This window comes from Amaranthus tricolor, chromosome 7, assembly GCF_026212465.1.
Source record: "Amaranthus tricolor cultivar Red isolate AtriRed21 chromosome 7, ASM2621246v1, whole genome shotgun sequence".
Lineage (NCBI taxonomy): Eukaryota > Viridiplantae > Streptophyta > Magnoliopsida > Caryophyllales > Amaranthaceae > Amaranthus > Amaranthus tricolor.
In genome coordinates, this window is record NC_080053.1 from 31,143,450 (window position 1) to 31,169,474 (window position 26,025).

A 26,025-nucleotide genomic window follows, 5' to 3' on the forward strand; every position below is an offset into this window, starting at 1 on the left:
CGTATACGAGTAAAAAACAAAGGCAAAATTAAGGAAACATACAACTGCGCGGTCTTTACTCTACTCTTGCAGGCGAACTTCCGCATCTACTTCTAAACAGTACTCCTATTTCGCACATTCCAGAATCCCAAACGGCCAAACCAAACTATTTCTCTACAATTTCCATAATTTTTCAGTTTCTTTTTCGTTGTAGTTGAACTTATCGTGACCAGGATCATAACCAATTTCTCTACAATTTCCGTAAAATGGAGGCATCCGAAGTTAACGAGCAGGATTCCATGCTTCCGCCAAAGAAGAATCAACTTTCTGATGATGATAAAAGGTTTTAAGTCATTTATGTCTTTGTTTTTAATTGAGTTATTATTACTGATTTTTTTGTGATTTAATCTGATTTTTGTTATGAAAATTATCAGGAGGAAGAAACTTGTGCCAGGAGGTTTGTTAAAAGCTGAAATACGACCTGGTGTAGGAGACTCTAGACCATCTGAGGGTGATCAGGTGTTTTGTATAATATTTTCATCATTAGTGTTATTATTTGATAAAAGTATGTTTAGAATTAATGTGAATGGATTCGTTGATTGATAAAATGATTGATAGTTGCGTTACATTTTATTAGGTAATCTATCATTGTACTGTCCGCACATTGGATGGAGTTGCTGTCCGCTCTACCAGAAAGGAACTCGGAGGTCTGTTTTCCTCATATTAACTATCTTTGGGATCTTGTTTGCGTCAGTTATATGGATACTTGATAAAACTTGCATTTCTTTTAGATGGGAGAGGGTTGGTCTAAAGCCAAAGATTCGATGTTTTTTTGTTTAGGATAATAGTTGGCTGGAGTAACGTGGATTACTAAAACAATTTTGATTCTTGTTTAGTTATTTATGTGAAGCACACGTGTTTGATGTCAACGGTCAATTGAAAATGTCCACCTTATTATATCAAGTGAAAGGTTATGGTGCTATGCATAATTTACATTTGACCCCTCATGCCCCGTCTAGATGAGAGCCCTTTTAGTGGGCATTGGGTGCAATTTTTTTTGGTTGTTTATTGAAGTATTGCATATAATTAGTGGCATTGGGGGCAACATCATGATCATGTTGTATTTGCGGTCAAATATCTAGCTTTCGAAGCAAGGGTGCAGCAAAATTTTTTAACTAAGCGATATATCAATCATGGTCAATGACTGATACTTAGCAACATAATTTCACACAAAAAAGTCAAAATTCTATGTTTTTGTTAAAGATGAGAAAATTTGCAATTTAAGACTTGAAACATTGAAACGTTGTATAAAGTTCAAACCATAAATCTTATGTTTCATTTATACTATTTTGACCACTAAACTTTATTAGACTTTGTGATATTTAATTAGCCTTTAGATTATTTATTATAAATTAGTAAGGGGGCCAAATTTAAAAATTCAAAAGAGTAGGTATATGGACCAGGCCTTGTCCTCCCCCGACCCCCACGTACCTTCGCCGCTGCTTTGAATCAGAAGCGATCCGTGTTAGATGCCTGATTTTGTCCCAGTTACTGGGAGGAGCTGTAGTATTGATAGTTACTTTAATTATTGCAATTATTTTACTCATTAGACATGTATTTAGAAGTTTCTTAACATCAAATAATAGCTATATGGTCTTTTTCATTGCTTTTTTACTCCAATGCGTTGAATGGTTGTACACTTGTTCTTCATATCAAAGTTACGCTCAGGCTATGCTGGATTTGTTGTGACGTTCTGAGAGTCCCTTTTTTCTGTCTAAAGTTAATGTGTAACTCATGATGTATACTTAATGATTAGGATGCAGCAGGCCTTTTCTATACTTTGCTTTTCTTTTGGTCATAAGGCTTGTTCGAAGTTGTTACATATTGTTCAATAAAGACATGCTGATATAATAAACAACAATCTATTATTTGGGGGGAGAATGATCTTCATGTTTTCTTTTTGGGTTAGCCCAAAAGTATGCTTCCAGTTGCCTTATATAGAAAAGTTTACCTCAATTACTCTGTAGGTTGTGGATCATCCACTAATTCTCTCACTCTCTTTCCTCTCTCCTTTCTCCATATCACGTGATAGGTGACGATTTTCCTTCCCGTTCCTTTACATGCCTACGAGTAACTTTCTTTCTCACCTTTAATTTTTTTTTTGTACATTGATTCTGTCTACTAGAAAACCGTACAAATTCTACTAAAAATTATAAATCTATGTCAAATCCTAATATGAAGTTCATATATGAGGTCCGCCTCATAATCCAGAAGTTGATCTATTTAAATGTTGATTGACACACTTGCAACTTCTAACTTATATAATTGGAATAATTTTGTTGCATTTAAGTTATTCTGAAAGGAATAGATCTATATTCATACTATGTCATTTGGCCCTGAAGATGAATAACTAGACAAAATGTTGTAAAATAGATCTGGGATACTATAGGGTACAAAACAAATTCAAGACCAACTTCTTACCTATATAATTAAAAGATTTTAATTGCATTTGAGTTAATCTGAAAGGAGTAAAAGAATATTCATACTAAGTCGAGTGGAGTTTGGAGATAAATAATTACTGGACAAAATGCTGTAAAATAGATCTGGGATACTAGAGGTATTGAAGACGGCAGTTCTTCCTTTCAGTTTCTCTGGATTTCAAGTAAAGTTTCCGTAAAAAGATTCTTTCCATAGGCCAAATTGATTCCTAGAATGTCATGTACTGTCCAGCAAACTAGAAAGAACAGCTTGGAATGGAATATTGAGAGTCCTGCACATCTACTTCAACCAGATGCAACAAGTATTGGCTACTTTAACATTACAGACATCAGGGGAAAAGTTGCTACAGCCTAGAGTTCTGTATGTACGCTGGTTAACTGGTGTTTTTCTTTGCTTTTTTATCATGCACTTTTCTTATTTCCTTCTTGACATCTTTGTCTTCCTATATGAGTTGGAACTTGAGTTTGAGTCTCTACTGTAATGTTATTTTTTGTCTGGTATTAACCTCTTCGTTATAGCTCTCATTTGATAGTGGTGCTGTAACTGGATTTTCAAGAGTGCATTTGTTTATTTGTTTGGAAACTTTTGATGTTACTTAGAGATGTTCTACCTATATGCTCTTGCAGGTAAGGGTACCCCTGCAAGGCAAATTTTGGGTAAAAGCAAGCTACTATTGGGGTTGCTAGAAGGAATACCTTCAATGCAGAAGGGTGAAATTTCCATGGTATATTTCTTTTTACCTTTATGAATTGCATAGAAGTTTTTTTAGTTGATACCAACGGTATATCCTGTGTTTTGATTTTTAAATTAGATACTGATGAAAATTCATTTATGTGCTGGATGATATGCCATAGCATTGATTCCACTTTTTGATTTTTTTTTAATCCTTGTCCGAGAAAGGTTTTTGAGAAAAGAAAGGAGTGACACAAAAATAGTGGTTTTGAATTGAAAGGAAAGAATGCCAAAAGAGCCATCAGTAGCTTGACGATTGATCAATTGACATCTGAAACTAATACTATTTTTCAATGTATGAGTTGAAAGATATGTTTTCTGGTTTCCTCTTGGTGGTGGAGTTGCGATGATGATGCATATTTGCTGCTCAACATGGTCATCAATGGGAATTTTGTGGCATTTAACACAAGTTATTTGGCTTAATTATTCTGTCTTTTCAACAATGTTGCTGATAAACTTTTCAAATCATGCTAGTTTCCTTTGATACTCTACAGGCTATTCTGAATTTTAAAAGCAAGCCTGCAAGGAAACATGTTATTTGTCTAGCAGTGATAAGTTTTTCTTGATGCACTCTGTAAACTGGCAAGTGATGCTGTCACCTAGAGGATGATAATTGTGTAGATTAAAGCCAATCTCCCCTTTTTTCTGCATTTAGATTGCATTTTTTGGCAACTTTTGTTTTACTGCTTTGGGTTTATCATTTTGTTAGTACATCTCTTATGCAGTTCAAGATGAAACCTGGGATGCATTATGGTGAGCCTGATTGCCCTGTTCCAATCGAAGATGACTTTCCAAAGGATGTGGATCTCCACTTCGAGGTTGAGCTCATTGATTTCGGAAAAGCAAAGGCAAGATGTATTCATATTCTTAGTTAAATGGTTTAGTTATATTTTGAAATCACAATCTGTAAGTTGGCCAAGGGGCAAGTTCAACTTGGTGTTGACCAATTTCGAAAGGAAATAGTCTTGAGAGGAGTAAACTAGACAGAATGAGATATTGTGCATCTTAGGTTTCCAGTATCTTGTGGTATTTTGATTGGATTATATACTTTGGGCCTTTGGCATGATGTGATTTGTTTTCTACTTAAAACGCACAATGGCTGTTAATTGCTTCAAATTTACTTCAAATTTTCAGGTTGTTTCTGAAGATTTGGGAGTTGTGAAAAAGGTATCATCATAATCGCTTTCTTGTCTTGGTATATATGAGTGTCACTCTTTTGTGTCTTTCTAATATAACTCTTTGTTGCTCTTCAAAACTAAATAAAATTGTCTGGTATACAGTGTCTTATTTTCTCGCCAATTTCTGAGTGCCAAGGTTTCCAAATTTCTCTTGTGCTGTTAACATGACACAACATAGTGGAGTTTGATTAATGTATTGGAACTTGTTCTATGAGAAAAACGAACTAGCATCGAATGGACTCACAGGGGAAATCTGTTGTCTCCTTTAATATCTGGCTCATGATTTTAGATTTCATGTTATTATTTAGGTTGAAACTTGTTCTATGAGAAAAACAAATTAGCATCAATTTGTTTGAAAACTGATTTTCTTTGATCCTTGTCTGATTTGAGTATTTAGGTTGGTATACCGTATACTTGTACAAAATAGCTGTACCACCAAATGAATTGCTTTACATGTAATAATCTCTTGCTCTTTAAAAAATAGTGAACAAGTATAAAGGCGTCACAATTGTGTTCATGAGTTAAAAAATCTTGCCTTTAGAGCATCCAAAAACTTTTACTCCCTAAAATGTTAAAGGAAACAACATTTCTTTTGTTCTATATCATGAAGACCCCTGACAAGCCCTCTCTGTAATTTTTCTTTTTCATCTTTTATTTGTTTTCTGTCAACTGCTTGGTTGTTCCTTGCCATCATACTTTTTGAATTTTATTGCGGAATGTAGTAAAATGACTCATTAAATCATGTGCACTTCTTATTCATGTGAAGTTGTTGATGATGTTTGCTACTAAGGATCATGCAATATCTTTTTCTTACAAGGTTACAGTTGTGTACAACCAAAATCCTGTTTAAGTGGCAGCCTAAGTGGGAGCCACTTAATGTCATCGGGGTAATGAAATGGAATGATCATGTAGATGCTTCTATTTCGGTCACAAAATATCCATGACTGTGAAGGACGAGTCACAAATGTGATGTGCTTGTGTGACGGATATCATTTTATTCTTTTTCTCTTTCGTTTAGAATATTTATTTTGTTTGCATGAATTTGTTTCATCAGTTATGTTCCTCTTTGGGAATAAAAAAGCTTATGCAATGGTGTTTTGTCAATACTTTTGCAGCATTGTGAACAACAGCAATATGCTGTGATACACTTAGACCTTAAGAGAAAGGAATGATGAGTGCCCTTCAATGATTCAATCTAGTCATCTTAGAAAGATAATGTTATTAATATTAAAATATGAAAATTTGTGTATTGCAATGGTGCTGCATCAGTTAATGACAGGAGTGTGAAATAGGATTGATCTTATGCTCATTTTTTCAAGCTCACTTGCTCTAATGTTTATTTATGTAGATAACAAATGAAGGACAAGGCTGGGAGTCTCCCAGGGCACCTTACGAAGTAAAAGTTTGGTATATCATTCTTTCTCTTCCCAAATCTTTTTCCCTTTGTTGTTCTTTCAACCTTCTACGATGATTCTTCTGGTCTATTATATATATATATATATTAGTGAGGTTCTGGAGGAGGGATTCAAAATTAAAAATAAAAGGGGTTGGATTCTGGTAAACTGAAATTCTGCCGCACTTTTCAGTAATTGGTTGATGTTGTTTATCTGGGCGTGGTTGGTGACTTTCCACTAAGGTTCTTCACAACAAAATGCTCGCTACATCATGATAGTCGCAAGAGATGGTAATACGGTTGGGATTTATGGACTTGGTGAAGTAGGACTATCTCAATATGAGATATTGACTAAGTGGCCTGTGTTTGGGAGTTTAAGACTTCGAATCCTGAATAAAGGAAATTGATTACTTTTGGGTATTGTACAATGTTGAAGCAGACTTTTCTATGGGCTTGAATTTGCCGCATAGTTTCCAAAAAGCTTGAACATTGGGATTTGGAAGTTTGAATAGGGAAAAATCAAACTGATGAAGAATGTATTAATATAGGGTTCATTTTCCTTTTCTTTGTCACAAGAGCTCATAATGGATAAAGCTGTTTCTTTATCTTTTAGAGTAATTTGATCTTAGTTCTGAACATTGACTATCTATAATTTCCTATGCTGTGCTTCTTGCCAGGATATCTGCAAAAACCAATGATGGCGAGTTAATTTGGAGTCATGTTGATGGAGAACCATTTTTCTTTACTTTGGGAAACTCAGAGGTTAGTGTGCTTCTAGCACAGTACAGCACATTATGATTTAATTTCAAATATAGTAATTTTGTTTCTTCTTGCATCTGTTTTTTGCTGCTCGTTTTTTTTTTTTTTTAATTTTTGAGATTCTTGCTTTTGTTTTTTTTTTTTACCTATTCTGTTTCATTTGTATCTATTTTGTCACAGTTTCCTAAAGGTGTTGAGATGGGAATAGGAACAATGTCAAGGGGGGAAAAGGCTGTAATTTATGTCAAAAATCAATACTTGACTGAGTGTTCAGTCATTCCTCAAGTACTCAATTTTGAAGAAGTTCATTTTGAAGTGGAGCTTGTTCACTTTGTCCAGGTTTGCTCATCTATCTGTATTAAACATACTTTCTTTCAAATATGTGCTTATCATTTTCTTGAATTTGTGATTGTTGATTAATATTGATGTACTTGACACTAATATTTATATGATTGCTTTCTTCCATTGACAATTTTCTCAATGGTATGTGAATTTGGTTCATTTGCGTAAGGGGTGGTTTGATTTCAACTTTTAAGGAACGAAGAGACCGAGAGATAGATAGTAAATCTGCACCCTTTTATTCATTTATTGGTTGGTTGTGCATATTTGTGATTTCCTTTCTCCTTTTACCATTTATCAGTTTCCTGAAACCCAATACACCTTAATCATGATTCTTCTCTCCTATGCAGGGTTTTGAGTTTTCATTTTTATCCTTATTGAAATTGACATTAATCAATGCAACCTCCATTATCACCCTAAAATCATCACAAATTTCTGATACCACCTTAGCCACCATGCCATAAACCTCCAACATAACCTGCGGTGATCATGTGAGCCTCTACTCACTCCTGAATGCTGATACAAGCATGTCTGAAAGATCAGCTACCACTCCTTGAATCCATCTCATCAGCAAGAGAACCACTTCAATCATCAAATCGCTGCTGTGTGATCAATCTGTTATGATCACGGAAACAACACACTGGATTTTCCTATTTCTGACCAACCACATTTCCTACTTTTGACATGCACAACCTTTGTTATGACAAAATACTATATCAAACAAAAATATCTCTTGTGTGTACTTTCGGATATGAAAGGAAATAGAGGGAGTATACTCTATTAGTAGTAGAAAGACAGACAGAGAGAGAAAGCAACTGTATGTTGAGCTCTTGTAAGGATTGGCGAAGATCTTGACTTTTGAGATTAAACTGTTTCATGTTGGTCCGACCTAACCACCAAAGTTCAAACTTAAGACCAAAACTACTGATGGAGCAGTGCAATGGGATGCTATGTGATGCAACTAAAGTCAAACTGAAAGGTAGAAATGGATCTGATGTTTATGGTGATAATATATGGGTTCAGTGATTTTCATGTTCTATCACATAATCGGTGAATCTGTAAGGTTGGTGTGGGTCATATGGCAGTGTGTGTGATCCTGAATTCCTGATGAATTAGCAATTGTGGTTGTGGTGAGATGAAAATGGGTGATGTTGGGGGACAATAGACTTTTGAAAGGGAGAGAGAATAAAGATATAAGGTTTTCTATCTCGTTAATTGTTATCCATTATAAACATAAAGAAAGGATTAGAAAGAAGTGGTATAATTTTCCTTCCTTTACGTTTGTTTCTCTTCCTTGATTCCATCCATTCATTGTTCTTAAATGGTAAGCCAAATGGCCTCCAAGAACTTTCGGATGATGTAGTGTGCTCACTAAGATTTGAACTTGGACGTACATACAACAACTTCTCCCCCTATGGTCACCTTTGGCTCCCCTATCGACTCTGACCCACTGAAATTGCATTGTAAGTATTCTGTCTTCGCACGGCTTATGCTCAACCCCTTACCCTCCAAAGATTCCCTCCACTCTTCCAATTTACTATTAGCCTCCTCCTTTGTTTCTGCGACCAAAACTATATCGTCGGCGAAAAGCATGCACTATAGTACGGTCTCCCAGATGGATTTAGAGATTTCCTCCATAATGACCGTAAAAATGAAAGGACTTAGTGCTGATCTCTGATGTAGTCCCACTTTAATTGGGAAAGACTTTTTCATACCCACCGGTGTATGTATGTTAGTCGACACTCTGTCATACATGTCCTGTATTACCTCAATGCAGCTTCGTGAAATACCTCTATTCTTGAGGCTATTCCAAATGAGGCTTTCTGGTATGCTATCGTACGCTTTCTCCAGGTCAATAAACACCAAATGCAAATCCTTCTTTCGCTCCCTATACTTTTCCATCAGTCTCCTCAAAAGATGAATTGCCTCTGTGGTTGATCTTCCCGGCATGAATCCGAATTAGCTCTCTCTAATTACCGTCTCTCATCTAATTCTTTTCTCAATCACTCTTTCCCACAGTTTCATAGTGTGGGTTAGAAGTTTGATCCCTCTATAGTTCCCGCATACCTGTGCATCACCCTTGTTTTTGAACAGTGGGATAAGTATGCTAACCCTTCATTCTTCTGGCATCTTACTAGACCACAAGATGACATTAAAAAGGTTAGTAAGCCAATGAACCTCCTCTCCTAAACCCCTCTACACCTCAATCGGAATGTTATCAGGTCCAATTGCCTTTGATCCCCCCATTTTCTTGAGAGCCTCTCCTACTTCTGCCGTGGTAATATCAATAATAAACCCATGATCCTCTGTTCTTTGGATGTCCGAAGTTTGTCGAATTTCCTCCTTTGGACCCCTAGTCTCATTGAGCAGTTGGGAAAAATACCGATGTCATCTCATTTTGATGTCCTCTTGTCTAAGGAGTACTCGTCCACCTTCATCCTTAATGAACTTCACTGTCCCTAAGTCCTTCTTCTGCCTAGATCTTGCTTTTGCCAACATAAAAATATACTTCTCCTCTTTGGTACCAAGCTTTTGATAAAAGGCTTCAAAAGCGCAATCTTTTGCCTCCGCTACTGCTTTCTTTGTTGCCCGTTTTGCTTCTTTATACCTCTCCTTTTTATGTATCCTATCCTCCTCCTCCGTGCAAGCCATGAGCTCCTTGAATCTCCTGTTTTTGTCCTTTATCTTCTTTTGCACTCCTTCGTTCCACTACCACGACTCTTTGTACACCTTTGGTTTCCCCGTCGACACCCCTAATGTCTCCTTCCTTTCAAATGGTTTCCATCATTGTCGCCCACATTTTATTTACATCGTCTGATATACTTAGGTAGCCCGATGTCTTGATCTTGCTTGACAATGTTGCAACCATATCCCCTTTAAGTCTACCCCCACATGATCGTTTGCCTGACCTTTATCTTCTTCTCGGCAATCTTTCTCCTCATACGAAACACTAATACTAATAACCTATGTTGGGTGCGCATCTCTGTACCCAGCACGACCTTACAGTCCAGACACGAGCTCCGATCATCCTTCCGTACTAAACAGTAGTCAATTTGGGTTGCATGGCCACCACTCTTGTACGTAATCAAGTGCTCATCCTTCTTTCTAAAGATTGAGTTTACTATAACCAACTCCTTTGCTTACACAAACTCAAGCAAGATTTCTCCACCCTTGTTCCTTACACCATAACCAAAACCGCCATGAACTGAGTTATAGTTAACTGCCTCCTTACCTATGTGTCCATTGAAGTCTCCACCTATAAAAAATTTTTCATCGGCAGGGATGGTATCTATAAGGTCCCCCAGGTTATCCCAAAACTCACGTTTGACCCTTGCTTTTTGCCCCTTCCACCTAGTTTCCTGAACGCAAGCCACTTGAATCTTGTATTTAGAAAGTTCAGTCGCCAACTCCAACGACTTGGCTTGTAGCGTGCCTATGTTCCAAGTCCTCACTCTTAGTTCAACATCCTGCTTACGTTGTCCCCTTTGTCCCCCCTCCTTGGACTTGACCTTAGGTTACCAGTAGTCTCACCGACATCCTTTTTAAAATTTGTTGATGCACATTGTCACCACCGCGTCTATTGTTAGATGCCCATAATCATCAACCTGTCATAAATAGAACACCTCTTTCGGTCGTGGTGCACTTCTCACCCTCATACTCGATCAATGTTTCTTTATTGCCCACTTGCTAGATGAAGAGACCAATGAGTAGAAATCAATTCTGTACTGATTCGTGAACGGAAAAAAAGTTCAGTGTGTTAAGATTAAACATCTTGTGTTGCTTCTTAAACCTCCCTTCTTTTTTAAGTGATCTAGTGCATGTATTTTGATGAGAAGGGAGTAAATATAAAATATTAACTGTGACCAGGTCCGTGATGTGCTTGGAGATGGGCGCCTCATCAAACGACGTCTCCGTGATGGACAAGGTTTGAATCTAAACTAGTATCTCTCTCAACTTGTCACATTGGTTTGGGATCCATCATTAGACTGGGCTTAAAAAGTGTGATGTGTAGTTATCTTGCTGTATTTGTGATGAATTAGGGTACTTTAAGCTCGACAAAGTCAACCCTGTGTTGGTTTGGGTTTTTCAAAAGAATTTATTTCTTTCCCTTTGAGGTTTTAAAACATCAAATGGCTGCACTGTTCAGCAAGTTGCTCTGGTTATATTTCAATATGATGTTTATGGCATGCCTCAGGAATTAGTTGATTCTCTGGGTGATATTGCATTCAGCTATCTTTGCTTTTGGTATTAAATAAGAAAATTCACATTGCAGTAAATTAGGGTTTTCTATAGAGGCTGACGGCCTTTTTGGGACAGTATTTTACATATGGAAGAGGGAAGTGGATGTTACTTATTATTTTTTTAAAATATGTAGTGGTTTGTTTGGATTCTATTTTTTATGCACAAAATATGCTTAGTGTATGACTTAATTATCACCTTATTCCTTCTCTAATTCTTTCTGGTGACTAGGTGAATTTCCTATGGATTGCCCACTTCAGGATAGTAAACTAAGAGTTCACTACAAGGGAATGCTTCTGGATGACAAGAAGACAATTTTCTACAATACAAGGGACGATAATGATGGTCAGCCTCTAGAGTTCTGCTCTGGAGAAGGGCTTGTGAGTTTTTCTAATACACATATTTATGTACTATATAAAACAAAGGTGCTGAAGATTGAAGAAAATATATATTTTGAAGATTTCTACAAATTAACAATGTCCGCTGTTTGCTGCAACGATATGAATCTGTCCTTTACAAACTTTTCTGTTTTCATAGTATTCTTGTATGGATTCATTGAATAAGCATTTTACAAACAAATATAGGAGTTTATATTGATAATTTTATTTCGGAATATTATTTGAAATTTCTGTCTCTTGTCCTTATAATGGGGAAGAAGAATCCATGCGTACGACCATTGGAACTGATATATTGCTTCATGTTGCTGACCCCAATCTTTTGGGATTAAGGCTCTGGCGTTGTTGTTTGTAATACCTTGAATGTGATACATATTGGGTTGTAATTGGCCTGGTGATTTGCTGCGCTTGAACCTGTGATCTTTCAAATAACTTAAAAAATTGTTCCTTTCTTTATAATACATACCTACCTTTCTATCGATTTGGGTTTCTATGCAAATCAAGAATTACTGCTCTTCTCTTCTCTTCCTTACTTTATGTGATTATGAAATAAAAAGTTATATTCTGGCTCTAATAAGCTCTGAAAAGTCTTGCGTTTTAGCTTTTGCAGGGAGCACTTCTCTTTTACTAGGAGAAGCTGGATACATGATACATTGATAAACTGTTTACAAGGGATTATTCTTTGCCGTTGTAGGTACCCGAAGGATTTGAAATGAGTGTGCGCTTAATGTTGCCTGGGGAGTTGGCTCTTGTTACTTGCCCACCTGATTATGCATATGACAAGTTTCCTAGGTTACATTCTCATATTGTTACCATCTTCCTTTGATAACTTTTGATGCTCAAACAAATGAAAGTTTGGTAGTTGTAGTAATTTATTTATTATGAATGATTTTAGTTGGCCTCCCTTGCTGAGTCGCTTTTACTGAATTTTGGCTAATAGGCCTACCAATGTTCCTGAAGGTGCGTATGTGCAGTGGGAAATTGAGCTGCTTGGTTTTGAGATGCCAAAGGTAAAAAATTCTATACAACTGATTACTAAAAAAGTCAACCAGAGTAGGGAAGCAAACTCTATCTCACATTTTCAAAAAATATTCTCCCCTACAGTTCTTCGCAACTTGAGAACCAGCAGAGAACTGATTTATGTATCCATATGTTGTCCACTATTCTGGAGAATGGCTTTTACTAGTAAAAAGGATTATTAGAGGGATAGGTTGAAATTTGATGTAAAGCTTGAAGAGTAGATGTTGCTCGTTCATGTATGTAGTATGCCATCTTGTCATAGTGCTTGAATTTATTCTTCAATTGAAAATTTTACTTTTTTTAGTTTTACATTTTACAAGATAGGCATAGGTAAAGAGAAACTTCTTGCTAAATTTCATATCCTACTGATGTGGCACTGATATGAATTTGTTTTGAAAGGCTTACTATTTCTATTTCAGTCATGTACCTCATAGTGTTTTTGTTTCCTGATTAATGCGCGGTATTTCTTAACAGGACTGGACTGGTTTGGATTTCAGTAGTATAATGCAAGAAGCAGAAAACATTAGATCTACGGTATTACATTTACATTGCTTTGTTATTGCATTATTTGGTTGCTGAGCTCTACCTAAGCTTGCCAGTTTGTTTGTGCGAACTTGTGCTGCATCATTATTAGCTCTCTGATGTGCTGGTGCTGCCTTTTTTTAGAATAAGGGCATGTCTTGAGTGTTATTTGTTTCCATGAGCCTGATACATTTCAGTGGTACGTAGTTTTGTTTGAGAGCCAACTTAGGGGTTGTTTGGTTTTGAAGAAAGAAAGGAAACAAGAAAGTGAAGATAAGGAAATTAAGCTTAAACTCTTTTTGACTTTTTGTGCCTATTTGTCTGGTTCAATTCTATGAACCAATGCCCTCCTTTTAAAATAGACTTCAGCAACCAGCGGCAGATTATGAAGAAACAAACTGGACGAAATCCCAGAATTCTTTCTTTCCACTTCATCATCAATATCATCACTGGAAGCCTAATAAAAATCCTCTATGATTGTGGTGTGGGTAGAGTAAAGATTGGAACAAAAATATCTTAAATTTTAATACAATTAACCGATAATAAAGATTGGAACTCGATGCAAGCTCTCGAATTCATGTCTGACCCCTCTCTTTCTATTAGGTGTGATTGATGGTGGTTTTTGCACAGTGGTCGTATCTCGTATGGATCAATGTCTTGGGCTTCAGTCATGGTTGTTTAGGGACCATGATTGTGTCACAATGATGATGCCGAGTGTGGTTGTCGTAGTGCATTCACAGCCCGTTTGGTTAGTGGCACTAAATGATGATAATGGCCTAATGGGAATGATCCCATGGTGATGAAATTTTGATTACAAAAAAGTTTTTTTGTGTACAAAGTTTTATTACCATCTAATACCACCTCTTCCAATGGTAATGCATTGGAATGAATTTTATAAAGAAAATAAGATGATTGAAGTTGGACAAGCATGGCCATCAAGGTAGACAATAAATTTTTTAACCAAAATTACACTAATTTTTATTCTCATTACCACTGTTTATTACTACCTACCAAATAGGCCGTTATGGTATTGATTGGTTTTCTCGGTGCGCTGGTGTGGGTTAGGCTGGTGGTCAATAATGATTATGGCCTTGTGGGGCGACTGTAGAGCCTAGAGGCAATTGAAGAAATACAAGTCTCGGGGTGGTGGGCAAGGAATCAGGAAGAGTGGTTTTGGGGTAGTTATATTCAGCAACAATGGAGAAATGTCATGAAAAGAAGTTGAACCAAACTCCAAATGAAGGAACTTTGTAGAGCCATTCCATTTTCCTCTATTTATTACCCCAAACCAAACACATTGAATATGATTCAATTTTTTAATCCGTCTACTCTGGTCTATTCTGTTCCTATATTTATTTGTTTTGCATTACCAGCTTCAAGATCCTAGTTCTCCTCTGGGGGCTTTTTTTCAACCATTGTGAATTTTCAGCAATGGAAGCTGTTCCTACTTTTCTTTACAGAAGGTTCCTTGATTTTCAAGTTTGAAATAGACATAGGTTACGCTTGAGTCTTGATCTCAAAATATGTTTACAAACATTATAAGAGAACAACATCTTGTTAATGATTTGAAGATGAATACAAAGGATATATTTTCACAATTTTCATCAATATACTTCACGGTAAGGGCTAAAATTGACATGAAAATTGTGCCACATTATAAAAACAAAGTGGAAGGAGTATCGCTCTAATTGTTAGTGCCTTTGAAACTTTGTGCTGATTTTGTATTTTTTTTATGGCACGTCCCTATCTCCCTGCTCCATGGAAATGAGATTTGCAACTTCTTTTCTACTGTTTATTTCCAGGGTAACAGGCTTTTCAAAGAAGCAAAGTATGAATTGGCCAAAGCCAAATATGAAAAGGTAGGTGTTTTTCTTTTTTACGCTGCTTACATCTTTTCGTTTATTAAGTGGAACATGTGAAAAGTTTTTGTGTAATATAGTCTAGCGGAAGAGTCTTACTTGACAATTTCGATCACTTCTGAACTAGGCATATAAAAAGATAAAAGATGTGGAGTTACTAGAAAAAAAAATTTCTTTTCAACATAATCAATGTCACAGCTCATTAACTTCCATCAATCTGATGAAGCCTGCTTGGCTTTCATTGTTCATACAAAAAAATCTTGTAGATAATATCATACTGTAATAGGACTAAAGCTATAAAGGCCTGCACATTTTTTATTATCCTAAAGTACTTAAAACAATGGTTTTCCTCTTACAGGTGCTTCGAGACTTTAATCATGTCAATCCACCGAGTGACGAAGATGGAAAAGAATTTCTTAACACAAGAGTAAGTCCCTGAAATAAAGTAGATATTTTCTTTTTGGTTGTATGTCATATTATTCCTACTAATTGTCTTTATTTTTCTGACCATTTGCTTGAGATTTTATTAACTTCATCTGTTTTTATGCTAAGAATATGCTACATTTGAATGTTGCTGCCTGCTATCTGAAAATGGGGGAGTGCAGAAAGTCCATTGAAACATGTAACAAGGTATGCTGAAATGTAGAAATTGCACTAAGCATGTCTAATAGTTTATTGGTTATTTAATTGTGTTTATCTTGTTCACATAATTTTTCGGACCAATTTTCTCCTCGGCTAAATTCTTTGCTCAAGATTTTGATTGGTGCGTGTTTAAATATTACCAAAATAAAAATGTATTGTCCTTGATACCAACTATATCATTGTTTAATTAGATTGCTCAAATTTTCCTAAAATTGAGAATTATTCAGAAACTCTCCAACCTAATCAGATAAAGAGGTATAAGCTATAAACTGTGCCATGTTTGTAAAATGTAAATGTTGCATTCCAAAAAGGCAAGAACAAAAAATTACTGCTTCATTAGTCAAGTTCATTCTAGATGCCTATTAATTACGATCTCGCAATACCACATAGGTATTAGATGCCAATCCAGTCCATGTGAAAGCTTTGTATCGTCGTGGAATGGCATATATGGAACTTGCAGAATTTCAAGAAGCAAAAAATGATTTCGAAAAGGTACTTTTCTCTTCTGCTGTGAAGTCGTGATGATGATATAACTGCTATATTAATTTGTAAAATGCATTCTTTTTAATGACGACAGATGATGAAAGTTGACAAGGCGTCTGAACCTGATGCTAAAGCAGCGTTACTAAAATTGAAGCAAACGGAACAGGTTTTCACATAAATTAAAGACTTATTTATGTTTTTCTTATATTTTTATATCATTATATTATATCAGACTCTCAATCCACAAAAAAATCTGGAGAGCACTCTAATATAAGGTCAATGATTTTATCCATACATAGAAGTGTTCAAAACAGACCCAATGACCTGAAATTTACCCGACCTTGTAACCGAAACCGATTTGACCCGACTTCAAAAATGATTTACAATTATATAAAAACAATATGGACGCAAAACCTGATTTTAGACCGACCCGAAACACCTAACCTGAAATCAACTCGATGATGCGAATGAATGCATGGTTTATCTTTTTGCACATTTGGAGCAGGAAACTGCAAGGAAAGCTAAGCAGCAGTTTAAAGGATTGTTCGACAAAAGACCAGGTGAGATAGCGGAGATAACCACTGAGAAAGCAAAAGAAATGACCAACGAGGAAACTTCCGTGAACACTGATCGTGAAGATTCCAGTAATGCAAAGGCCAAAGATATACAGGAAGCACCTAAAAGTCGTCGTGGATCATACTTCAATATTGGTCTAATTAGTTTACTAGTGCTTCTGGTATGTTTCATTTTAGTTCTCACATACAGTGGAGAGCTGCTCAGAATGTCGTCTCCTCCAGATGCTATGCCGGTGCCTGATAAGTACGATGATCTATAGACGGATAGAAGTTGTCTATCGGAGATGGTTTCCGACAGGTCTTGAAGATTGTGATTCGGAACTAACACAGGTTTTGCTTTATGCCCTAATTGGCCTGTTACACAAAAATTTCATTGCAGTCTAAGATGGAAAATTTGTGCACTTTCTCTAGTTTTCTCAATTAGTTAGCTGGACATGAACATATTATTCCTTCCTTTATAGTTATTATTAAGGAACACATTCGACTTATGTCCATTCTTAATTGAGTTGAAGATTTATGATTTTTTTTTTTTGGAATTATAATAAATGTTTGATTTTTGGATATAAGTTTTAAGTTGTAATGTTATGAAAATACCAACTTAAAAACTTAAAATGATAATTTGCTGAACAATCGTAGGTGTATTTTTCTTGCCAACAAGTAACATATACTTGATATGGTACGTCAAATACGTTATTAGTGGGAAAATTGTAACAAACAACATTATGAATTAGTAAATGTAGATGTTGAATGTTGAGTAGATAGGAAATTTGTGTCGGGCTGTGCCATCTTTGGGTCGAGCTGGAGCAAGCCATGTACAGTTTCAGGCCGTGCCGTGGTGTGTTGACTACATATTACTTTCAAACAATGACTCGTAACACAATACGAACATGCAAGCTTTGTTGTCGCATGTTACTATACAAATTTCTTTGTTTTCATTTTAATCTTCAAAATTTGTTATAAATGATGGGCTTCACAAGCCATAACGACATAGTATACATACAACTTAAAAAAAAACACATGTCTATCATTGTTTGGTCATTATTGGAAAAATAAGGTACATATGATTCAGCATTGAAGAATTGAAGAGAAGTTAGACTAACATATACGTGACCAACATATATACATTTGATGGATACAAGCTACTCCTCCTATTACCAATTTGTTTTAGGATAGAACCTCGTCAAAACGTATTTGCAATCAACTCTCAGGAAAATTTATCATAATATTAAAGCTGACGGTTACTAAAAACAATAAAATTTGGTATTCCATGAAAAAATGTGCAAGCTCGGGAAAAATGATATTTTCACCTAACTAAAAAATATATATCGAAAATTTAGAGTGATGTTAGATCAATATAAACGCAGTCTACTCTTCTCATTACCAATTCATTGATTTTAGGATAAAATTGTCTTGCCAATCTCACAATTGGGCGTATCCAAAGGCCCCTTCTTTAGTCGTTAGTCTTTAGCCAGTAGCCACCATTGAGTGCTCAACAATGATAATCTCACATGCAAACATCATATTATCAATCTCATCACTCCCCCCGATTTGATCTGCCGTTTGCCATCACTATCCTCCGATTTCCGCCGCTGCTTAAGCCGGTTTTCTGTTTACCTTTAGAGGTCCCAATTTTCATTTTACTTTTATTTGTTTCGGATCATTGTTCATTCGAATTTATTATGTTTTGGATTATTGTCAATTTCTTCTTTTTTGTTTCGGATTATTGTTCATTTAGTTTGTCCGATTACTGTTCATTTGATTTTGATTTATTTTGGATTATTGCTCCTTTTAATTTATGGACTGTTCTTTTAGTTTAATCCAACTTTGTTAAATACGCATTCTTCTTCGTCATAAATGTTTTCCTTTTCTTTTATTTTTGTCAATGTATGCTTTTACTTCATCTACAAACTGGTTGAGCTTTGAAATTCAATAGATTGTTGATAGATTGCTAGTGATTAGAATGAGTTTTGAAATTTTTGATTGGTTGCTTGTAATTATTACAGTACATTTTTATTTGTAAGTGTGTGTTTTTTAGACCAACTTCTAGATATAATGACCAGTTTTTCTCATCATTTCTTCTGTTTTTTGTTGAGATTATCTCACATTGTAAATATGTAACAACAGAGGGAAATTTTAATTAGTACCCCTATAATTTATATAATTGGACCACAAATTTATAATTCTTTGGCATGGAAATATAATGGACTGTATTAAGATGTCTTATTAAAAATGTGCACTTTTTATTTTTACGCGAAGGTTCAGATGATGTTTAAATGATCTTTATTATCACTTAGCACTAGTTTTTGTACAATTCTTTAATCTCCCTTAGATAGAAGGATCTCTTTGTTGTCATTTGATTATCTATAACATGCAGCACTTATTGGTATTATCAGTTAAAACTTTAAAAATGAAGCCAGAATGTCTTTTTGTGTATGCTGAACCGCTGAATTGGGGGTAACCTAAACTAGTGCTAGTCTTGAAAATAAGAGTGAACTGGCACTAAAGTTTATATTAAAGGGAGATTTGAGTGCTTATTTGGAAGTCAAGTGAACACTTTTTGTGCGGTGTAGCAAATTGAGAGTTGGACAGAGATATCCAGATCGAGATATAGATTTTACATTAGAAAAGGCTCTGCTTTTGGAATGCTGCAGGATTGTGTTTTATTCTTATCATTTAACATTTGCAATACAACTTGATCCTTCTTTTTCGCTTTCATTCCTTTCACCCTTTTAAAACGTTAGAGGATCAGTGTTATTGTGTATGTGGTAAGTGGAGAAAGAAGAGAAAAAGAGAGTGACGAGTGTTTCCCACAAGATAATTAGGAGATTAAAAGCAAACATATACTTTCATTACCAATGAGCAATGTTAGTCCCGTGATATTGCTCATACTGGCTTGCTTTTGTTGTAGATTATTTGTTATGTTGGGTTGGATGAAATCCTTTTTGGTGACATAGGTTTTCTTTAAATGGAAATGGAATGCTCTTTTTTTTTTGCTTAACACGGATTTTACCACACTTTAGTATAAGTGAATTGTAACATGGAGGAGGTTGGAGGCATCTTACTTTGCCCAAATGGTTGAAAGGTGTAATTATTTAACTGAGTATAAACAGATGCTGACAGTACCCTCCACTGAACTTTTGCTCGTTTTCTCTATATGATGGAGCTTTATTCTTTTTTAATAAAGCTTTTTTCTATCTATATCTGTGGGAATTGGCCCTATTATCTTTGTGTTGTCTATAACTTAGCATAACTTTTAGACTGAGGGATTTCTGGCTCCTAGATATTAAAGGTTTGCCTTTTTGATTGTCTTGGTGAAGTTAGGATTGATCTGAATGGAGTGGATATAATGTGATACGATTTGTTTTTTAAATCGTCGCAGCAAGCTGTAGTCAATTGTTTTATTGTGCTAACATCATTATAGATTTCAAGCCATCACTAGAAAAAGCATTTATCTAAGTGGTGACATGTGCTTCTATTTTTTTTGTTTTTTTCAGGTTGTTGTCATCTAGAAATCATGAATTGGTTGCGACGCAAGATCTACCTTTACAATGTAACTTTTGGGCTCTACATGTTAGATTGGTGGGAGCGTTGTCTTTTCAGTATCCTTGTTTCATATTAGAATCATGTTCGATTTCTTATTACTCTTAATTTTATTTTCACACATTGTTTTTGGTCTAATTTGATGCTAAGAAGTGCAAATTGCGGCAAAGAAAATATGTGATGTGTCTAATTTGTATACATACGATGCTGGCGTAGCATTGCCATCAGTATGTTCAGTTTTCCAACTTTGTCTAGGTATGTCCGTATATGAAGGGAAATTGTTTAAGCATCATGCTATTTTAGGATAAGTGCCTGCTTAAGTCTGAACATCTCACTGTTAAATCAGTGTAGCTCATGTGATCTACTGACCATAAAGGCTACTTGCTCTATTGGTCAATTTCTGCTACCTTATATAATATCATGTTCAAGGATGTGAGAGTAATGAACTCATCTATACTAAAATTATTTATAAAAGAATTGGTAGTCTAATGTCTTTATGGAAATATTAAGAAATGAATTTATCTCCATTTTTATTTTGTTCATTACAACTTTGTTTTTGTACTCGTTTTCCCACAAGGATAATGAGAAGAATTTTTAGATTGGATTGGTATCTATGGATTGAGTGTGGATAAATGCAAATTGAGGTCTATATGTAGATTGTGGATAAATGAAAATTGTATTTATAAAGCCTTTTCACTTGTTGCAGTATCTTGTTAAAAATGATTCCTATAACTACAGGAAAAAAGAGGCATTAGAGATGGAATTTTTTTAATATTTCTCCGTCATTTGTTTTTAGTGTTAAGAGAAAGGCACGCAAGTTGGGATGGGATGAACAAATTTTTTATTTCATATTATAAAAAGAACCTACACTTGTTGAAGGTGAAATTACGAAGGTAATCTAGTATTCTTGTGGATGAATATAATCAATTTGTTTGTTGTGTTCTGACCTTATTGTGTGTTGAGGGTTTTCCTATTTCTTTTTTTTTTTCCCATTTCAGATTATGAAAGAAGATGAAAGAACTGAGAAAAATTGATTGAAAATAAAATTAGTTATTATACCTAATGTAGGTCTTTTTAAGTCGTATTTTTTGCTGGTTCTTGAATCTTAATTATACTAGATACTGAAAAGTCCCATCTTCATCTTTAGCTGTCTTTATGCCAGACATTATACTACTTGGCTTTCATGCTGCCATCTGAAAACTCTTCTCCCTGTTTGCAACTCTTGCTTACAACAATGAAAGTGGTGCCTACTCTTTTAGCCAGTTTCCATGCTCTATTTGTTGTAGTTTTAGCTACAAGGGCACAAGGAGTTTCAATTTGCACTCTTTAAATCTTAACTATTAAACACTTCTTTTGCCTTCTCTTTTATAGTTTCCTTTGTTTTCCATTAAAACCTCTTTCTTTTTTTTGCCATAAAAAAGTCTTCTTATACTATCAGGTTTTATTTGATTTGTATTCTGTGCAATTTTATTTAGACTGGGTTCCTTTTCATCCTTTTCCTTGGCTTAGGTTTCAGTTGACGAATCTCTTAACCCTTAAGCACCATGTATTTCTTTGACAGTCCAAAAGTGATCATGATTGGAGAAAAAAGATTCTATGCTTGTAAAAGCTAAATGTGGACAATGTTTTTACCAGGGGTAATTAAACTGGAGCAATTTCGAGGTAGGAAGTTAGTAAGATTCTTGCTATTGAGTTAAAGCAAATTTCTGTTGGCATGGGAGCTGGCTGTTGCAGAGGCTAAAGCTGCATTGTGGGGATTTTTTAATTGTGCTGTGTTTTGGGGATGATAGGTCTTTGTTGAGAGTAATAATTTTCAGCTTGCAGGAGAATCATGGCTCTAGATTTTTTGGTGATTATGCGGGTTTGTTCGAGATGATAATCTTAGTATTTGCAAGTCTTCTTTTTGTCTGGTGGAATCCTGTTAAGGGAGAAGAGAAAGAAATATTCATGCTCGCCTTCTTGTTAAATATATGGGTATTTATGGGAAGGGGTGTTGTTGCGACTTGCGATGTCTTGATCTCTTCGTTTTGGTGTATGATTTTCTTCTGAAAAGAAAGTGCAGTGTCATGCATTGATTTTATAAGAGTTATTGTACTTTCCATTCGCTGGGAGTGGAGGGGCGTTTTTGAAACAAGAACATTTTTGAATCTTACATCTTCTTAGCTGAGGATACAAAATTATGGAAAATTGAGTGCAGCCAGATTCGTGTTGGTCATCTGCTCTCTAGGGCATGGACTTTACTAAAAGTACAAGTTTGCATTATACGATTATTCATGTTTCATGCATTCATGACATTGAACATTGCTATCTTGATTATTGAGCTCCTTAGCTTGAACAGATGTGCTGGTTATTGTTTTAATGTGGTATATTATCTACAATGGGTCACGGAAATTATCTGAACTTTGCAATAGGTAACATAATTTCTTCCATGTTTGATTCATCTATTTGATTCATAAACCTGTACGGATACTGATCTGAAATGTAACGCTAGCTCCTTTAATTTATTTCGGTTGAATCTGTTTTAACTACTTAGCTGACTTTGATGAACTAGAACACGACGTATAAAAGCAGAATTTTTTCCTATAGCTTCCAAGACACACTCAACTAACTAAGAATCTCAAGACAACTGAATAAGACATTCTGAATTTAGTTCACCAATCCTAAACAACTACACATTTTCAATTTAGTTCATCAATCCTAAAAAACTCATTTCAACTGAAAGGAATGTGAATGTAGGTCCACTCAAGTCAAACAAAGTCAAGGAGCTCATCTTTGTCCCTACTAAACATTTCCTTCATACAACTTTTTATGTGTCGTTTGGTCTTATAGGAGTGTTTCAGCAAATTAAATTTGGCGTATAACATATGTTTATTTTTGTATCTCATTGCAGTTCTCTTGGTTATGCGGACCCTCTAGTATCTATTAACAAGTATGTTTTTTCCTTTGATTATGTTTTTTATTAATCCTAAACCTTTTTAAACGATCAAGTTACTGGTATAAGGCAGTGGTGTTTGTGTTGAATTTCCCTTCTTTTCTTGAATGGTTTTCTTATTGCCGTGAAACTTATATCAAGCTAATAACTTTTTCGAGAATTGAGTCTTGTCTACTACTTTCCCCCGGTTAGGTCTTGTGTTTGACTCTCAGCTAACCCTCCCCTCCCCTTAATTTACCTTGTAATTAAAAAAAAAAGTTTTTTTGGAGTATAGCTTCTTTCCGGAGTCTGGAAAAATAATTTGGTGTCTATCATTCAAAGGACCTTAGTCATGGACGACAGTTTTCACCCAATCACCCCTCCTGGAAAGATTCAAGTTGTCTAAGAAGCATTTCTTTTGCTTGTTTTATGAAATTTGAATACGTCATTGATTTGAATGAAATGATACAAACAAGTAGTTTTCCAATTTGATCTTTTCATGTTAAAAAGCTTATTTGATAATAGAAGACGTAAATGGTAGTGAGAATGAGAACGCCATGCAATGGTGCATTTCTGAGTTAAATCCTTTTGTGATTTGAGCTTGGCCACCAAAATCTTTGATGTGAAACCTCTTACAAAATCGGTTACCTTAGAGTGGGATTAAAGGCCAGGATGTTGATGGTGAGATGACCCCCAATGGATAGTGGCTGCCAATTGCAGTGGCTTCTTGATAGTTATAGGACCTCTAATAAAGCAAATTCATTCTATGTTTTCAAATCCATTAGACCATTACCAAACACCATATTTGAATTTCTGCATTTATAATTGAAATTGTTTGGTCTGTTACATAATCTTGGTATTGTTTGTTAGAGTCGAGCTTTGAGAATCGAAGAAAAGAGAATCATTGGTAATGAAAAGGGAGTGCGTTAACTAGGGGTCGTTTATGCCAAACTTTACGGTCGGCATTGTGACCGGATAATTGTGTGGATGAGAGAGAATGGGATATGGTGGTAGTGTTGGTATTGCTATGATTGAGTTGGAGAAAGCAAATGGATTCGAAACTAGTGTTGCCAAGGTAATGAAAGGTGAACTGGTGACAGGGGAAGTGGAGTTCGAAAAAAAGAACATTATTTCGGCCCGGGGGCGGTAAGTGTCGTAAACTAGCTTTAGTGTTTATCTATCTCCACTTATAATTCAGTCACAATAAGCTAAAAAACCCCCCACCCGGACTGTCCTTTACCTTTACCTTTTAGTAGGCTCATTTAGGGGTCTGATACATGTAACATTACAATTTTGATAACAAAAATGATGTTTTTGATTGATACTTGGTAGAAACTTGGCATACACAAGAGGTCCATATGATTTAATGAGCTATATACTATAGATTACATCATAAATGAAAATCAAAGAACAAGCTCCATCAAGAGTGGACAATAGATGGAGATAAAAGGAAAAAAACCTAAATTAATTAATTTTTGTCCAATTATATTGTCACTTGGTATTGGCGGAATGGCATGTTGTATCTATTGTGCATACTGCATCTTGTTGTGCCGCAGTGGATCTATTCTTTACATTTCTCTTTGCTTTCTCGCCTCTGTTTTGAATCTAAAAATGTTTGTCTGACGTTTTACTTGCTTAATCATCCTATATCACTTAGAAAATCACTAATGATCTTTTATTTGACACTTGTATCCAGGTATCTGTGGGGAGGTGCGTAGATACCTTAACCTACAAGCTACAACAAGATCATTTAATACCCTCGTTGATGTCGGACATAACAGCCTATCTACAAACAAATGGTAATCTCGTATGCAATGAATTTTAAATTATTGCCATTTGTTTCTTCTCAAATCTCTTAAATTTCAATCCTCGTTGTTTGTTGTATATTAGAGAAGATGATCATGTCTGTCATATGTTAATCTTGTTTAGTTCCGTTCCTATGTTGTATCTAATGAACACCTAGAAGCTGGGCATTCCTTACGGTTAGATTGTCCTTTCTCTTTCGCTTGCAATCTTGTTACTTGTACATTTTACAACTTGTTTGGTACATGGTCATAAATGGTCGGCGATAGTTATTCTAATGTATTTTGTGAAAAGAGATCGATATGACTCATTCAGAACATTTTGAGTTATGCTCGAAACCTAGTCTTTACGATTTTATGCGTGCCATCGAATAACTTGTTATACAGCAGATAGCGAATGTAGTAAATAAATACGATTGCATTTGCTAGACTTTCTTGGTTTAGTTGGTTACACAGAAGTAGCATAAACATTCATATTGTGCAATCAGTTCATTGGGTATTTTGATTAGTTTTTTTCTCTTTAAGAACACCATTTATTTATTTTTGCACGATAGATTTTAGGAGAAAAAACGTACTTTTGCATTAGAGTTTCGGAAGGAAAAAAAGGGAGAAATTACTATTTCATAGTAGTTTATATGTGTTATGCAATTTGAATGGCAAGGTTTTATTGCTGTGAGAAACTAATCGATGAATAAAGAATAGATAAATTGTCAAAAAAAAAAAAACGATCAGAAGAAGATCCACTAACCTTTGAGTCGTCGTCATCATCATCCGATTCAGTGTATCCCACTCATAGAAGAACTATGGATAGGATCTGTGGAGGGAAGGACGGCGGTAACTCATACCCTTAAAGGAGTGCGGCCAAAGGAGTCTCCGGCTCGAGAAAGATAAGAAACGTAGCTATATGGAAAAGATAAAAAATAAATAAATAAATAAATAAAAAATAATGCATTCACTAACCTTTGAGTATGGTTGTATAATAGGTGAGTTTTATTTTAACAAATATACCTAGGTAAATTTATTTATTTAACAATAAATAATAAATTGGTTTATTTCAGTGGGTCAAACAAATATCAATTTATTATGACAATTTCTCTACAAGGAATTGGTAGTGGTGGAGTGTGGAGATGATTGGTTTTTGGTACGGTTATTAATAAT

General features: G+C 35.3%; 1 protein-coding gene across 2 annotated transcripts; it reads left to right on the forward strand.

Moving 5' to 3' along the window:
• LOC130818265 (peptidyl-prolyl cis-trans isomerase PASTICCINO1) lies at positions 1-25,146 on the forward strand. Of its 2 annotated transcripts, XM_057684375.1 has the most exons (24): positions 1-322; positions 414-498; positions 617-686; positions 3,105-3,202; positions 3,936-4,058; positions 4,345-4,377; positions 5,737-5,795; positions 6,459-6,543; positions 6,721-6,879; positions 10,747-10,804; positions 11,350-11,498; positions 12,208-12,305; positions 12,454-12,523; positions 13,008-13,067; positions 14,858-14,914; positions 15,273-15,341; positions 15,467-15,544; positions 15,947-16,048; positions 16,134-16,205; positions 16,545-18,236; positions 20,109-20,213; positions 22,493-22,565; positions 23,045-23,083; positions 24,762-25,146. In XM_057684375.1, exons 1-20 carry the CDS (start codon positions 246-248, stop codon positions 16,872-16,874), a joined length of 1,932 nt encoding a protein of 643 aa, XP_057540358.1. In that variant the 5' UTR covers positions 1-245; the 3' UTR covers positions 16,875-18,236; positions 20,109-20,213; positions 22,493-22,565; positions 23,045-23,083; positions 24,762-25,146. The 2 variants fall into 2 exon arrangements, with proteins under 2 accessions (XP_057540358.1, XP_057540359.1); XM_057684376.1 differs by lacking the exon at positions 23,045-23,083.
• The last annotated feature ends 879 nt before the right edge of the window (positions 25,147-26,025 follow it).

Excerpts from the sequence above, each read along its gene's own strand:
- LOC130818265 (XM_057684375.1), top strand. The coding sequence starts at position 246 with ATGGAGGCATCCGAAGTTAACGAGCAGGATTCCATGCTTCCGCCAAAG. Across the intron at positions 323-413 it reads CTTTCTGATGATGATAAAAG|GAGGAAGAAACTTGTGCCAG; the intron begins GTTTTAAGTCAT and ends GAAAATTATCAG. Across the intron at positions 12,306-12,453 it reads GCATATGACAAGTTTCCTAG|GCCTACCAATGTTCCTGAAG; the intron begins GTTACATTCTCA and ends TTTGGCTAATAG.